Raw genomic sequence first — 12625 nt, 5'->3', positions numbered from 1 at the left:
TTCCTTAAATGAGCAAAACATTAAGTCTGTAGTTTAACTAGACATTTTCCTTAGCAATGCTCACTTCCAGTCACTTACCACACGATGCCCTTTCTCTCCAGGGGAAGACAACAGCATTGGCAGATTGACAGGCCCTCACATAGGATTGGGTAGAATGACACAATACATCATGAAGGTTTCCAGATAGGCAAACATCAAGTGAACAGTCAGTAAAGTACGCTTGTGGATCTACGAAAGCGTGACAGAAGCTAAAGGGGCCCTGATTGTCTCTGATGATCTCACACATGGCATGAGCAATGGTCTGATCTTGGCACAAAGGACAGTTGTCTCCACACCCGTCACTGCATGGCATTTCGTCCTCAACCTTCCATTCTGCCCCAAACTGGTCTACTGAAGGAGCCAAAGAACCTGAAGGAGTCATGAAGTCATCCTCTGTAAGACCGTTAAAGTTGCCACAAAGTCCACACGTAATTCCTCGGTAGTCTGCTGGTACAATGATGTTCACCATCCAGAAGCCATAAGTCACACTCAAACCGAAGTCAGTTGAAACAAGAGTGTTTGATCCGGTGGAGTACACAGATACCCGGCCAGAATCAAGTAGGATGGGAAGGTTTCTGACCTCTCCATCAACCTAAATAGAAAAAGAAACTGCTGTATTATACTAAGCCAACAAAACTGTCCTTTTCCAGACACATGATCCAACAATTTGGCTATGCTTTTCATGTTATAGCACCAAGAGTGTTCAACCTGGTTAAATAAGCACAAGTTTTGTCAAAATTACTTATTGCATTTAAGAGTTCAAGTAATTCACTAAAAGGGGTGACAGGTAGTGAGTTTTGCCTGCCCTCACTATGCTTAACATACATAACATGTTTCAAATTTTTATTTGCGTATATTGGGAATCCAGATAATGTTCTTTAGTCCTCTGGTTCAGTTGGTCAAATGGTTTAGGACAAGTTGGCAAAAATAGTGTGCGTACACCAATTGAAATTCAATTCTGCAAGTGTTGTGGAATGTCATTCGGAATCAATATTAGATTGTCATGGTCTCATAAAAAGGCAAGAAAATTATGAGTCATATTTGTTTACCTGAACAGAAGAATATCCATTTAGGTCCTGTGACATGTGGACAAGATGTCCCGAGACATTGACAAAAACCTCAACGGTAATGGACACTGGGAGTCCTTGCCAAGCCTCATTTCTTGCATCCACCTGGAAATGTGGTAGACCACGAGTGTCATTACATACTGTGGCCAGCACATATCTGCATGTGCCTTGGAAATCAAAGTAGGTCCCATCAAAAGAGATATAATGTGGGTCTCCTGAAGCAGAACAACTAGCATGTGGACTGGGATGGCAGCCATACTCTCCCTCCACCACACTGCAAAGTTCCTGTTCACTGCAAGATGATGGTGTGCAATGAACATTTCCAGTAATCCCATCACAAACACACAGAGACTGGCACTCCTCATCATGCCAGAACTGCTCTCTAGGCTGTCGATAACGTCCTGCGTAGTGACAACCACAACCCATGGGCGGCACACAGTGATCTCCATTCAAAACAAGCCCATCATTACACTGGCATCCATCCTGGCACTGCAGGGTGCACTGAAAGGGAAATGAGAGACTAGGGCAGGATGCAGGACAGGATGTGCCACACAGTTCGTAATGGGCATTCGGTGGGCAGGTGGGTTCTGGAATGACAAAGCACAATGACAAGCAGGACAGTGAGCAAAATTATCAGAACTTTGCAGCCCAATTCAAAAGAAATGAAGAGGGTTCAGTTTCAGTCTGCAAATCACATACAGTAGGTTATAAGATACTAACCACAGTGGGTAATGTTTCTCCACTCTCCAACTGCAATGCCATTCTGTTGGCAGAGCAGAGTGTATCCCCGCAGGGCCTCACAGAGAGCCTCTCTGGCTCCGCTGGTCTGCTCCAGCATCTGAATGCAATCTTGGATTCGTTGCATAGGGTCTAGTGTTCTGCTGCACTCAGCAAATGGTCCAGCGGGCATGGACATTATGCTGCATTGCTCACCGAACTGGCTGTTCTGATAATGTCCTGATTCCCAGAGGTCAGCTGGATCCTCACAGTGGGCTGATAGGGACCCATCACGCCAACTGTCTGCAAATGTTTGGGGGTCACCCAGCAGTTCACCATCTGGACCTATAAACTCATCATAAATATCTCCATTCAAGTTCCCACATAGACCTCCAAGTGTACCATTGTATGTGTTCGGCACTGTGATCCTGACAATGTGTGGCCAGTCAGCTCTAATGGTCACCCCGAAATTTGTTTCCAGAACAAAACCCATGACACCACTGTGATAGATGCTGATCTGACTGGATCCAACATTGATGGGCAAACCAACCATCTGTCCATCCACCTGTTCATGGGAATGAAATGGTTAATTTAATTTTAAAGTTGCCTTTTTTTAGCAAATGAATCCTTATGAGAAAGTTTTTTGGCTAACCTGCACATTGCTACCTTCCCCCATTTCTATGGAGACATGAGTCCCTTCTGCCTCAAACTTCAGGAATCTAGCAAAACCTTGAAGGCCTCGTGGTACTTTCTCCACTGTCAAAATAAAGGATGGTAATTGGGATGGTCCCATGACCCTTGCAAGGGTCAGTCCACAAGCTCCTGGATATCTGAAAGTTTGTCCATCAAAGGTATGATAGAATCCTAGGCCTTCAACTGAACAGGAAGCATAGCTGGTGGGTCTGCAGCCCCTCACACCGTGATGAACTTCACACACCTCTGCTGAACTACACTGGTGCTGATGGCAGATCATTGTCCTGCTGCTGCAAACACACTGTCTCCCACAGTCCTCATCCAACACTACTGACTGTCCCTCAGCATAATAGAATCCCTCAAAGGTGCAACCACAGTCTGCTTCAGGAACACATGTCCCAGCACTGAGAATGTACCCAGCATCACAGATACAGCTCTCTTGATTGGGCAAGGGACAGTTCATGGGGGCAGAGGGATCCGTGCAGGTTGCAGGACAGCTTGTTCCTTGAGGCTCAAAATGGCTGTGCTCATGACATTGAATCTCTGAAAATGTATGATGCAAATAAGAACATTCAAAAATTACAGATCTTTCATCTTATACAGTCATGGCCAAAATTGTTGGAACCCCTGAAATTTTTCCAGAAAATCAAGTATTTCTCACAGAAAACTATTGCATTAACACATTTTAAAGCAAATTTGACATAATGTACCACAATACTCCAAAAATGACATGGACAGAATAGTTGGCACCCTTTGAAAACTGTGGATAAATAAGATTGTTTCATGCATGTGATGCTCCTTTAAACTCACCTGGGGCAAGTAACAGGTGTGGGCAATATAAAAACCACACCTGAAAGCAGATAAAAAGAAGAGAAGTTGACTTATTCTTTGCATTGTGTGTGCCACACTAAGCATGGACAACAGAAAGAGGAGAAGAGAACTGTCTGAGGACTTGAGAACCAAAATTGTGGCCAAATATCAACAATCTCAAGGTTACAAGTCCATTTCCACCGATCTAGATGTTCCTTTGTCCACTGTGCGCAACATTATCAAGACGTTTGCAACCCATGGCACTGTAGCTAATCTCCCTGGACGAGGACGGAATAGAAAAATTGATAAAAGGTTGCAACGCAGGATAGTCCGGATGGTGGATAAGCAGCCCCAAACAAGTTCCAAAGAAATTCAAGCTGTCCTGCAGGCTCAGGGTGCATCAGTGTCAGCGCAAACTATCCGTTGACATTTAAATGAAATGAAACGCTATGGCAGGAGACCCAGGAGAACCCCACTGCTGACACGGAGACATAAGACTACAGTTTGCCAAAATGTACTTGAGTAAGCCAAAATCCTTCTGGGAAAACATCTTGTGGACAGATGAGACCAAAATAGAGCTTTTTGGTAAAGCATGTCATTCTACTGTTTACCGAAAACGGAATGAGGCCTACAAAGAAAAGAACACAGTACCTACAGTCAAATATGGTGGAGGTTCAAAGATGTTTTGGGGTTGTTTTGCTGCCTCTGGCACTGACTGTGTGCAAGGCATAATGAAATCTGAGGATTACCAAAGGAGTTTGGGTCGCAATGTAGGGCCCAGTGTCGAAAGCTGGGTTTGCGTCCGAGATCGTGGGTCTTCCAGCAGGACAATGACCTCAAACATACTTCAAAAAGCACCCAGAAATGGATGGCAACAAAGCGCGGGAGAGTTCTGAAGTGGCCAGCAATGAGTCCAGATCTAAATCCCATTGAACACCTGTGGCGAGATCTTAAAATTGCTGTTGGGAAAATGCGCCCTTCCAATATGAGAGACCTGGAGCAGTTTGCAAAGGAAGAGTGGTCCAAAATTCCGGGTGAGAGGTGTAAGAAGTTTATTGATTGTTATAGGAAGCGATTGATTTCAGTTATTTTTTCCAAAGGGTGTTCAACCAAATATTAATTCAAGGGTGCCAATCATTTTGTCCAGGTCATTTTGGGAGTTTTTTGTAACATTGTCAAATAAGCTTTTTTCCCTCCTTGTTTTCGTTTTCTTCCAATACACACAAAGGGAATAAACATGTGTATAGCAAAACATGTGTTAATGCAATACTTTTCTGTGAGAAAAACTTGATTTTCAGAACATATTTAAGGGGTGCCAACAATTTTGGTCATGACTGTATATGGCTTGAAATACTGTAGTTTGGTGCAAAATGACATTATAAAAATTGCAGGGGTCTTACCACAGAATCCCTGCTGTCTCCACTGGCCAAGTTGTACTCCCTGCTGTTGGCATTGAGCAGCATACACATTGAGAGCCTGGCACAGAATGGGTTGGTACCCTCCTCCTAAGCAAAGATCGTACATACAGCTCTCTGTGTATGTCTGAGTTGAAAACACAGAGTGACAGGCAGCAAAGGGGCCAAACACATCTCCTAGGATCCCACAGTGGTTTGTATCACCGTAAACACTCATTTCGTCATTGCTGCAACCAGCACAAGCCAGACCCGTGCACCTGACATTATGACATTCTGGGTCTGTGTCCCCCTCTACCTTCCAAGAGTTGGCAAAGTCCACATCTGAGCTCAGTATCTCCCCAGAAGGGGAACGGAAATCATCGTCAGGATGCAGGTTAAAATTCCCACACAGACCACATGTGGAATTCTGGTATTCATAAGGTACAGAGATGGTGACCCAGCTGTATGCATCATATGTAACTACCAGACCAAAGTCTGTGCTGATGGCCAAGGTAAAACCTGACTGATAGACCTGGATGGAGCCATTGCGCAGACTGAAAGGTGTTGCTGTAAGGGTCCCATTAACCTAGAAAATGTCATGAAAGATTTCAAAAATCTGAAAACAATACCAAATTCAAGTCAGGATTCCAGCAAACATTGATACGAACCTTTGCCTCATAATAGTGATCTTTAATCAGTTCAATTTCTTCATCATACACAACCACTCTGACCATCCTAGTCCACGACACATGTGTACTACCACGGTGGTCATTTTTGCCCTCAATGCGATAGTAAGGCAAATCATTTCCACAAGCCTAAACAATGATACAAGATTAGAATTACTTGAAAACTGTCAAATGAATCATATATTTCTCATTATACATATAATGCCAAATTAATAGCTGGTAAAAACTAACCTCTGATAGAACGTAGGTACAAGTTCCTTGAAAGTGAAAAACTTGGTTGTCAAAGGTGTAGTAGTGAGGATCTCCGGAGACAGTGCAAGTTTGCCTTTGAATGTTCTGACAAGAGTATTGGAAAGCGTCTCTACGGCATGCTTGGGAATAAGTGCAGGGCTCAAGGCTGCACTGGAGACCACTACTGGTACATGTGCATTTCTCCTGACAGGTGGAATCACTCCAGAAAGAATTTCCCAGCTGCACTGCTAAACCTAAAACAATTTATAATTGGTATGTATATATACTGTATAAAATAATTTACTGAAAGACCTCACATTTATTCTACAGACATGGTACAAAGAATACGTAGATCATTAATATATAGCTTCTTTACAAAAATCACTGGAAATAAATTTACCATTAAACTGACAACCCCGTGATCCATGATCTGTTCTGAAGGCCCATCTGCCTGTTACATTGACATTGCTGCTGTATGTTAAGCTTGTGAAGTCATTCAAAAGTGATCCGGTAATTGAAAAATGATGGCTCGAGTCGATGGTGTCATAGCCGGCCTAATGTTTAAATATTCAGATGTCTATTTAGTCAGTTAGCGACAGATAATACAATCTATCGTTATTTTTTCAGTGTGTACCTGAACATATCGCTGAGATGGAGCAATAGTACCATAGTTCATTATTACAAATGAGAGAAGGCCATCTGAAATCAAAACCACTTGGAAAGATGTTTCCTGCAAGAATATAACAAACATTTGTATTGAATATTTTAATAGGTTTGATATGCAAATGTTTTTTTATGGACAGCAGGGAAGTGAGTTTCTTACTGTTCCCGAATATGGATAATATGCCACTCTGTCCCATGTCGCCACAAAGACCCATGAAGCAGAAAAGCTCAGGTCAGGGAAGTACTGGTTGATGTCTTGTGTAGCCTGTGTCAGGACATCGCCAGAGGTGTACTGCTGATATGAGACAACACCATTCCCGCGGTTATCAAGATCAGTCCAGAATGGAGCGATGATGTCTTTACCACCATAAGCTGGGAATGGGTATGGAGAGTAGCTGCCCCATGACCCATCAAACGTCAAGTGTCCATTGTTGTTCACCTGATAACAAAAATAATGTCAGAATCCTTTAAAACTATGTTGTCTTATATTTGATACATATTAAGGGTTGAAATATTTTGGTAGAGTCAAAAGATAATTCAAAATAAGTTTTCAATAGCGTTAAAATATTGACGATGCATTATTCTATGCAAACATTTACAGCAGTGGTTTATTCGTATGTTCTTTTTAAATCACACTTAAGTATTATTTACTGTACTTTTTATGTTGGCATTCTAGCTCAGTGATGATATTTCATTTTTTTCAAATAAAAAGTTATAGTCTCAAAATAATCAACTCAAATGAATGTACTAATGAGCATATTTGTTATATCATTGCGTCCCATTTAAAGTAGAGTAGGCACCTGTCACACTCATTTTTAAACAACCCCCTTGTTTCTGTTGTCAGGAATTAAAAAACACACATACACACACAAATTAATTCACATACAATTCATTAATGCAACATGTTAACCGGCATTTCCACGGATTTAAGATTGAAACCAGCGTACAAATGTTTCCACGAACAAAAAAGGATTCACTAAAACTTTCTAACAAATTTGTTTCTAAATTTAAGAAAAAATATAGGAACAGCTGAAAGCACGCGTACGCAAAATCACACTCTGACCACTCATTAATAATCTAAACTCGAAGATCTGGCGAGAGTCAGCGTCACATGGGGTTGTGTGGAGTAGCTTTCACTTAAGTGCGGTAAAGGAAAGGTTAGGCCCTGATATGGAGATGGTCTGGGCATGTTTTATTCAAATACCAAACTCGTGCATGCGGCTGCTGGTAAGAATACTCCAAATTCTTTATTAGGACGAGAGTAAGAATTGATGTGGAACGCACGTGTTGTGAATTAGGTGGAAAGTTTTCGTAAAAAGTTCAAATGTGCATATAAATACAAACAATCTACGTTATTATAAGTGAATGAGACCTAATGTTTGTGTCATCTTGAATAACATTTTTATGTGTTATTTTTAACAGAACTAAATCTAAAAGTAACACAAAACACGTTGTCCCAAGAAAAAAAACGCAGTTAAGGGCAACACATTAATGTATTAACAAAATGTCTTGCTTTTAACACAACTTTTCTTTGCGTGTATGTGCATTTTTTTCATTTGTAAATCGATTTGAATAGCCAGGAGATTGAATTTCATTTGTGAATCGATAGTTACCCCACCACCACATAATACACACTAAAACTGTTGTGTTAAAAACAACAACAACATTTTGTGTTCAGTAAGGACAACACACAAATGTATATATTAACACATCATTTTAAAGAGTACTTATTATTGATCTCTAAACTTGATGTTACACAGTCAAAACCGAAACATGATTCTCTTTTAAAAGCCCGACTTACATTTATTTGGGTGTAGGTTTGTCCAAAAAATAAGAAAGGTTGCTGGAGGTAGATGACTTCAGAACTTCCATCATCACTGCGTCCATTCTCCATATCTCCAGTTCCAAACGGATAAAATGGGCCTGTGACTGAAATATAAAATCTCATATTATATATTAGCAAAGACGAGATATCAGACATTATTAGACCTTAGATAATAGATATGAACAAGATGCCACAAATCCATTGCTACAGTATGAATAGGACATAATACAGCACTATTTAAAGTCCCACCTACAATAAAGACTGATGATTTTCTTGAGCAATGGTTCTCAAATCTAGTCTTCAGGTTCCTCCAAAATGTTAAAAATCTCTTCTTTTATAAAACACCTGAATCAATTAATCTGCCTTCTACCAGCAACCTGGAGAAGGTTAACACACTGACATGATGAGTTTTATAAAAAAAGATATTTAAAATATTCTGTGGGGGGCCCGAGGACTGGATTTAGGAATCACTGCTACCAAGGAAGGACTGTGTATAGTGTTCCAAGGTACTTTCCAGTCTTATCGCATCTGTTGAAGTCAATTATTAGGTTTACCTATCAACAATTGTTGTTCTATCTCTAATATATGGTAATAATATGTTGTTTGATTGTGATCTTGGCAAGTGAACGTCTGTCTCCCCCATTCAAGTACAAAGAACTTAGACTCAGATGACTGAATTGCTGCATGGGAAGGTATTGCAAACATGGCAGCCAGTTCAATGTCCCTAGGGACTCTGAGATTATACATACCATACGTTTTGAAAGAGTGTCAATAGGTTTTGGTTAAAATAAAATGAAATAAAACATATTTTTAAAACATTAAAATACAGCAAGAGCGATTCAAAAGCATATGGAGCAGTCTTGAATCACACTCGGGGTACTTTAATGTAATACACAGACAGATTTGAGCAACACCGCATTAAATTAAACGCGTCTGTTCCTTAAGACGTTGATTAGCTTGTTCAAGTGTGTTTGAACAGACTTGGGACTAAACTCAACAGGAAAATGGATCTCGCAGGCCAGAGTTGAGATGCTCTGCTCTAGGCTGTACCAGTACCAGAAAACACTACATACCAGTACCAGTTGTGATCACAGTGGTTTCTGTGGTTGAGGTTGTCTCTGTCCTGATAGTACTGAACCTTCTTTCATCTAAAAGATGAAAAATAATAATATATAAAGAACAAACAAGTATATATGTTTGAAGTGCTTAATGAGTAAATTCTCTACCTGCACAGTAAGCAGCACACTCCATTGGTCTGACAAACTCATAAACATAATAATCTCCTGGACAGGCTTTGACCCGTATGGGATGAGATTCAGAACCACAGCAGCCGTTCCATGAAGACATACAGACGTGTCGTCTGACCACTCCATCTCCCAGCTGTGGATGAGGATCTCTGAGATACAGTGGATTATATGTGCCACACATCCCTTGACTCACACATGATTCTGACACCTGAGTGCTCTGACCATTGATGAAGAGTCTGTACCAGCCATTCCACTCCACATTATAATCACACATGCTGTAGTAGCTGTAGTAATTGTAATTGTAATTATCAGTGGATCTCCAGGGTTCATCCAGACTGGTGTAGCTGTCACAGGGGTCAATACTTGGAGTGCTGAAAGGAACTATAATAAGAGAAAAAAAAAGATTTTGCATATTACAATTATTCGAGTCTGCACAGGAAGATGTCAAATAAAAATAAAATGTAATTCATGACAAACATACAAAGTGTATCATTGATTGTAGCAGATTGAAAGTACCTGCACAATATGAAGGGAGTGGGATCGCTAGATCTGGTCTGGTCAGTTTGTAGACATAATAATCTCCAGGACAAGCTTTGACTTGGATTGGGTTGGATGTGTAATGACTGCACTGTCCATTATAAGTGCCGTAGACTTCACGAGTAACAACTCCATCTTCTACTCCAGGATGAGATCCACCAAGATACAGAGAACTGAAACCTCCACATGACATGTAACTAACACACCAGTCAGGCATCTGAGCACTTGATCCATTGATGAGGAGTCTATACCAGCCGTCCCATTTCACACGAGTGTCATCATGTTCAGTTATATATCCATACCAATACATGTAGTTGAGTGTGCTCCTCCAGTATTCATCCAGTACCTTGTAGTTTGAGCACGGATCACCTGAGATTAAAATAATGTAATGCAATTATAAGAGTGTTTTTAAATAATTGTGCTAATCATTTACGCAATATACACTGACAATAAAAGTGAAATATATGTCGGTCTATATCTACATTACACTCTTCGGTCATTTAGAGCAAGTAACGTAACCCATTTATTTATTATACAACGTAATCACAGCATACAGAACAGTCACGGCTGTTTTTTTAAACGTACAAATAATCCAAGAGTACCAAGGTCAAATGATGGATTTTTATGATCACTATCTGCAGCAAATCTTCATATCTACTAAGTTTACAGGTCAAACACAGGTTTAAATTATGGCCATATTAAATGATGCATCAACTTTAATTATAAAGTGTAATTTGTATCTTGTGACCAACTGCGTCTTTACGCCAGTTTTAAATGTGAAGTGTTATTGGCCCTCGTGAACCATTGTGTCTTGATTTATGCCTGAAGAGATTTGATCTGAGTTCTTCTGATCTGAAGCCAAAGTTTTATGGCTTCAGATTAAAAGGTCGGCAACACAAGTTGTTTTGTAATATTTGTATACTGTTAGACTAAATACATGAAGTTTTTTATGTTTAGGTTAAGGGTGGGGTTAGTGGCTTCAAAATACTCCAAAATAACTATTGATACTTTTACAAAAACAAAGAATTAAATCTAAAACAATGGAATACCCTGTACATCAAAACACGCTACAGTAGGTCGTCATAAGCAGACCAATGTTTAACAATATCTCAAGTGCTATATGGTGCTCATAAACAACATAGAGTATATGGTATTATCGAAGTTATCAAATATCAATGGCTTTTTACTTATAAATGCAAATGTAAGCCTAACATGCACAACACTAATGTAGAATGTTGCATAATAAATGTAATGTTTTCATGAATTAAAGAATTTATAGAAGGTCGATTTCTTCCTTGAGATATTGTTAAACATTAAGATCCACTATTCTCCCAAATTATAGACGTGAATAGAACACTTCTTAATGGTGGTCCAGCAGCACATCTGATTTCATAAAAAACATTTAAACATACATATTGAAATCTTAAAGATATTAATTTAACATTTGGTTTTGGTTAAAAATGTTCTGTTTGTGGACTGTTATAAAAATGAAACTAGTTATTTTGGACCAACAATGCTTATGTTTTCTGCAGTGGTCTATAGAATATGGGAACTTACTCGGGATGACGTTGGATCCAGTAATGAAAGCTGGAGTTGTTAGGAAATCTGTCTGTGATAAAGTGTTGACATCTGAAAGAAATAGCAGAAAACGGGAGTAAGGGGCCTGTGTTATGTTACAGTTCAAGTTTTGCTCCACTCTGTAGTTTTATTCCACCCTAATTGTCTTAATATGTCTCTTGTTATTCTGATAGTCCAAGTTTAAAGCCTTTGTGTTGCCACTGGTTTTTGTTGACCATTATTTGTGTCGTTGTGCTGTTACAATAGTGCTACATTTGTCAAGTCCAGTTCAGTCATATTTACACTGGGCTTGACTTGCCTCTCGGTGGATTATTTGAAGGGAGACTGAATTAATTTAAAAACAATTGTAAGATTAAGTTAGAAATTATGAAAAGCTGTACCTGTGCAGTATCCTGAACAGGCGTTGTCTATTGGATTTACAAGTTCATAGACATAATAATTTCCAGGACAGGCTTTTACTCGGATGGGTTTTGACTTGTAATCACAGCAGCCACCCCAAAGGTCCCCTGCACAGACCTCCCGGGTCACCACCCCATCTTCTATCTGAGGGTGAGGACCATTGAGTGACAGACCCCTCTCTGCATTACAGCTGTATGGATGAACACAGGTCTCTGACATCTGGATGTTCATCCCATAATGATAAAGTCTGTACCAGCCACTCCAGGAGAAGGATTCATCACAAATGTTCAATCCACTTTCAGTTGTTGCTCTCCAGGGACGATCCAGAGACTCATAGTTGTAACAGGGATCATCACTGATGCTGCTGAAAGAAACTGACAGGGAGAAAAGAGATGTTTCATTCATGTTTCATTCAATTATTGTTTATTAAAAACCGTTCTGATCTTTGACTTCAACCTGACTTACTCTAGTACTTCATTGCTTACATATTCATGGATTTAAAGTATAATATATCTGAAGCACAATGAAGTTGTACTTTAGTGCTCTAAAACAATTACAGTATATTGTAACCAGTAGTATCAAGCAGACATTTCCGTTTCTTATTAAATTCCATTAAAAAACAACAAAACAAAACTTCCTTCATTGTGACTGTGAACAATTTACCTACATTGAAGCTGAAAAAAGGAAAATCTTGGTTTAGACAAGTTTTGAGTAACTATCAGTTGCAGATTGTGATACG

The 12625-nt window shown here is 39.8% G+C and overlaps 1 protein-coding gene across 1 annotated transcript in view; it reads right to left on the bottom strand.

The window, feature by feature from the left end:
• LOC306905671 (uncharacterized protein) overlaps positions 1–12625 on the bottom strand; it is a 62623-nt gene that overhangs the window by 7025 nt on the left and 42973 nt on the right. Inside the window, exons 20-35 of the mRNA XM_079476485.1 lie at positions 11868–12260; positions 11467–11538; positions 9889–10278; positions 9352–9753; positions 9199–9273; positions 8102–8229; positions 6461–6739; positions 6272–6367; positions 6038–6191; positions 5638–5891; positions 5389–5535; positions 4727–5306; positions 2476–3059; positions 1827–2388; positions 1089–1693; positions 79–631 (exon numbers count right to left, since the gene is read on the bottom strand). Of these exons, the coding sequence (XP_079332611.1) occupies positions 79–631; positions 1089–1693; positions 1827–2388; positions 2476–3059; positions 4727–5306; positions 5389–5535; positions 5638–5891; positions 6038–6191; positions 6272–6367; positions 6461–6739; positions 8102–8229; positions 9199–9273; positions 9352–9753; positions 9889–10278; positions 11467–11538; positions 11868–12260 (5274 nt within the window). The remainder of the gene's footprint in view (positions 1–78; positions 632–1088; positions 1694–1826; positions 2389–2475; positions 3060–4726; positions 5307–5388; positions 5536–5637; positions 5892–6037; positions 6192–6271; positions 6368–6460; positions 6740–8101; positions 8230–9198; positions 9274–9351; positions 9754–9888; positions 10279–11466; positions 11539–11867; positions 12261–12625) is intronic.

Source organism: Barbatula barbatula (assembly GCF_947034865.1).
Source record: "Barbatula barbatula genome assembly, chromosome: 16".
Taxonomy (NCBI): domain Eukaryota; kingdom Metazoa; phylum Chordata; class Actinopteri; order Cypriniformes; family Nemacheilidae; genus Barbatula; species Barbatula barbatula.
This window is presented reverse-complemented; position numbering and strand designations above follow the sequence as displayed.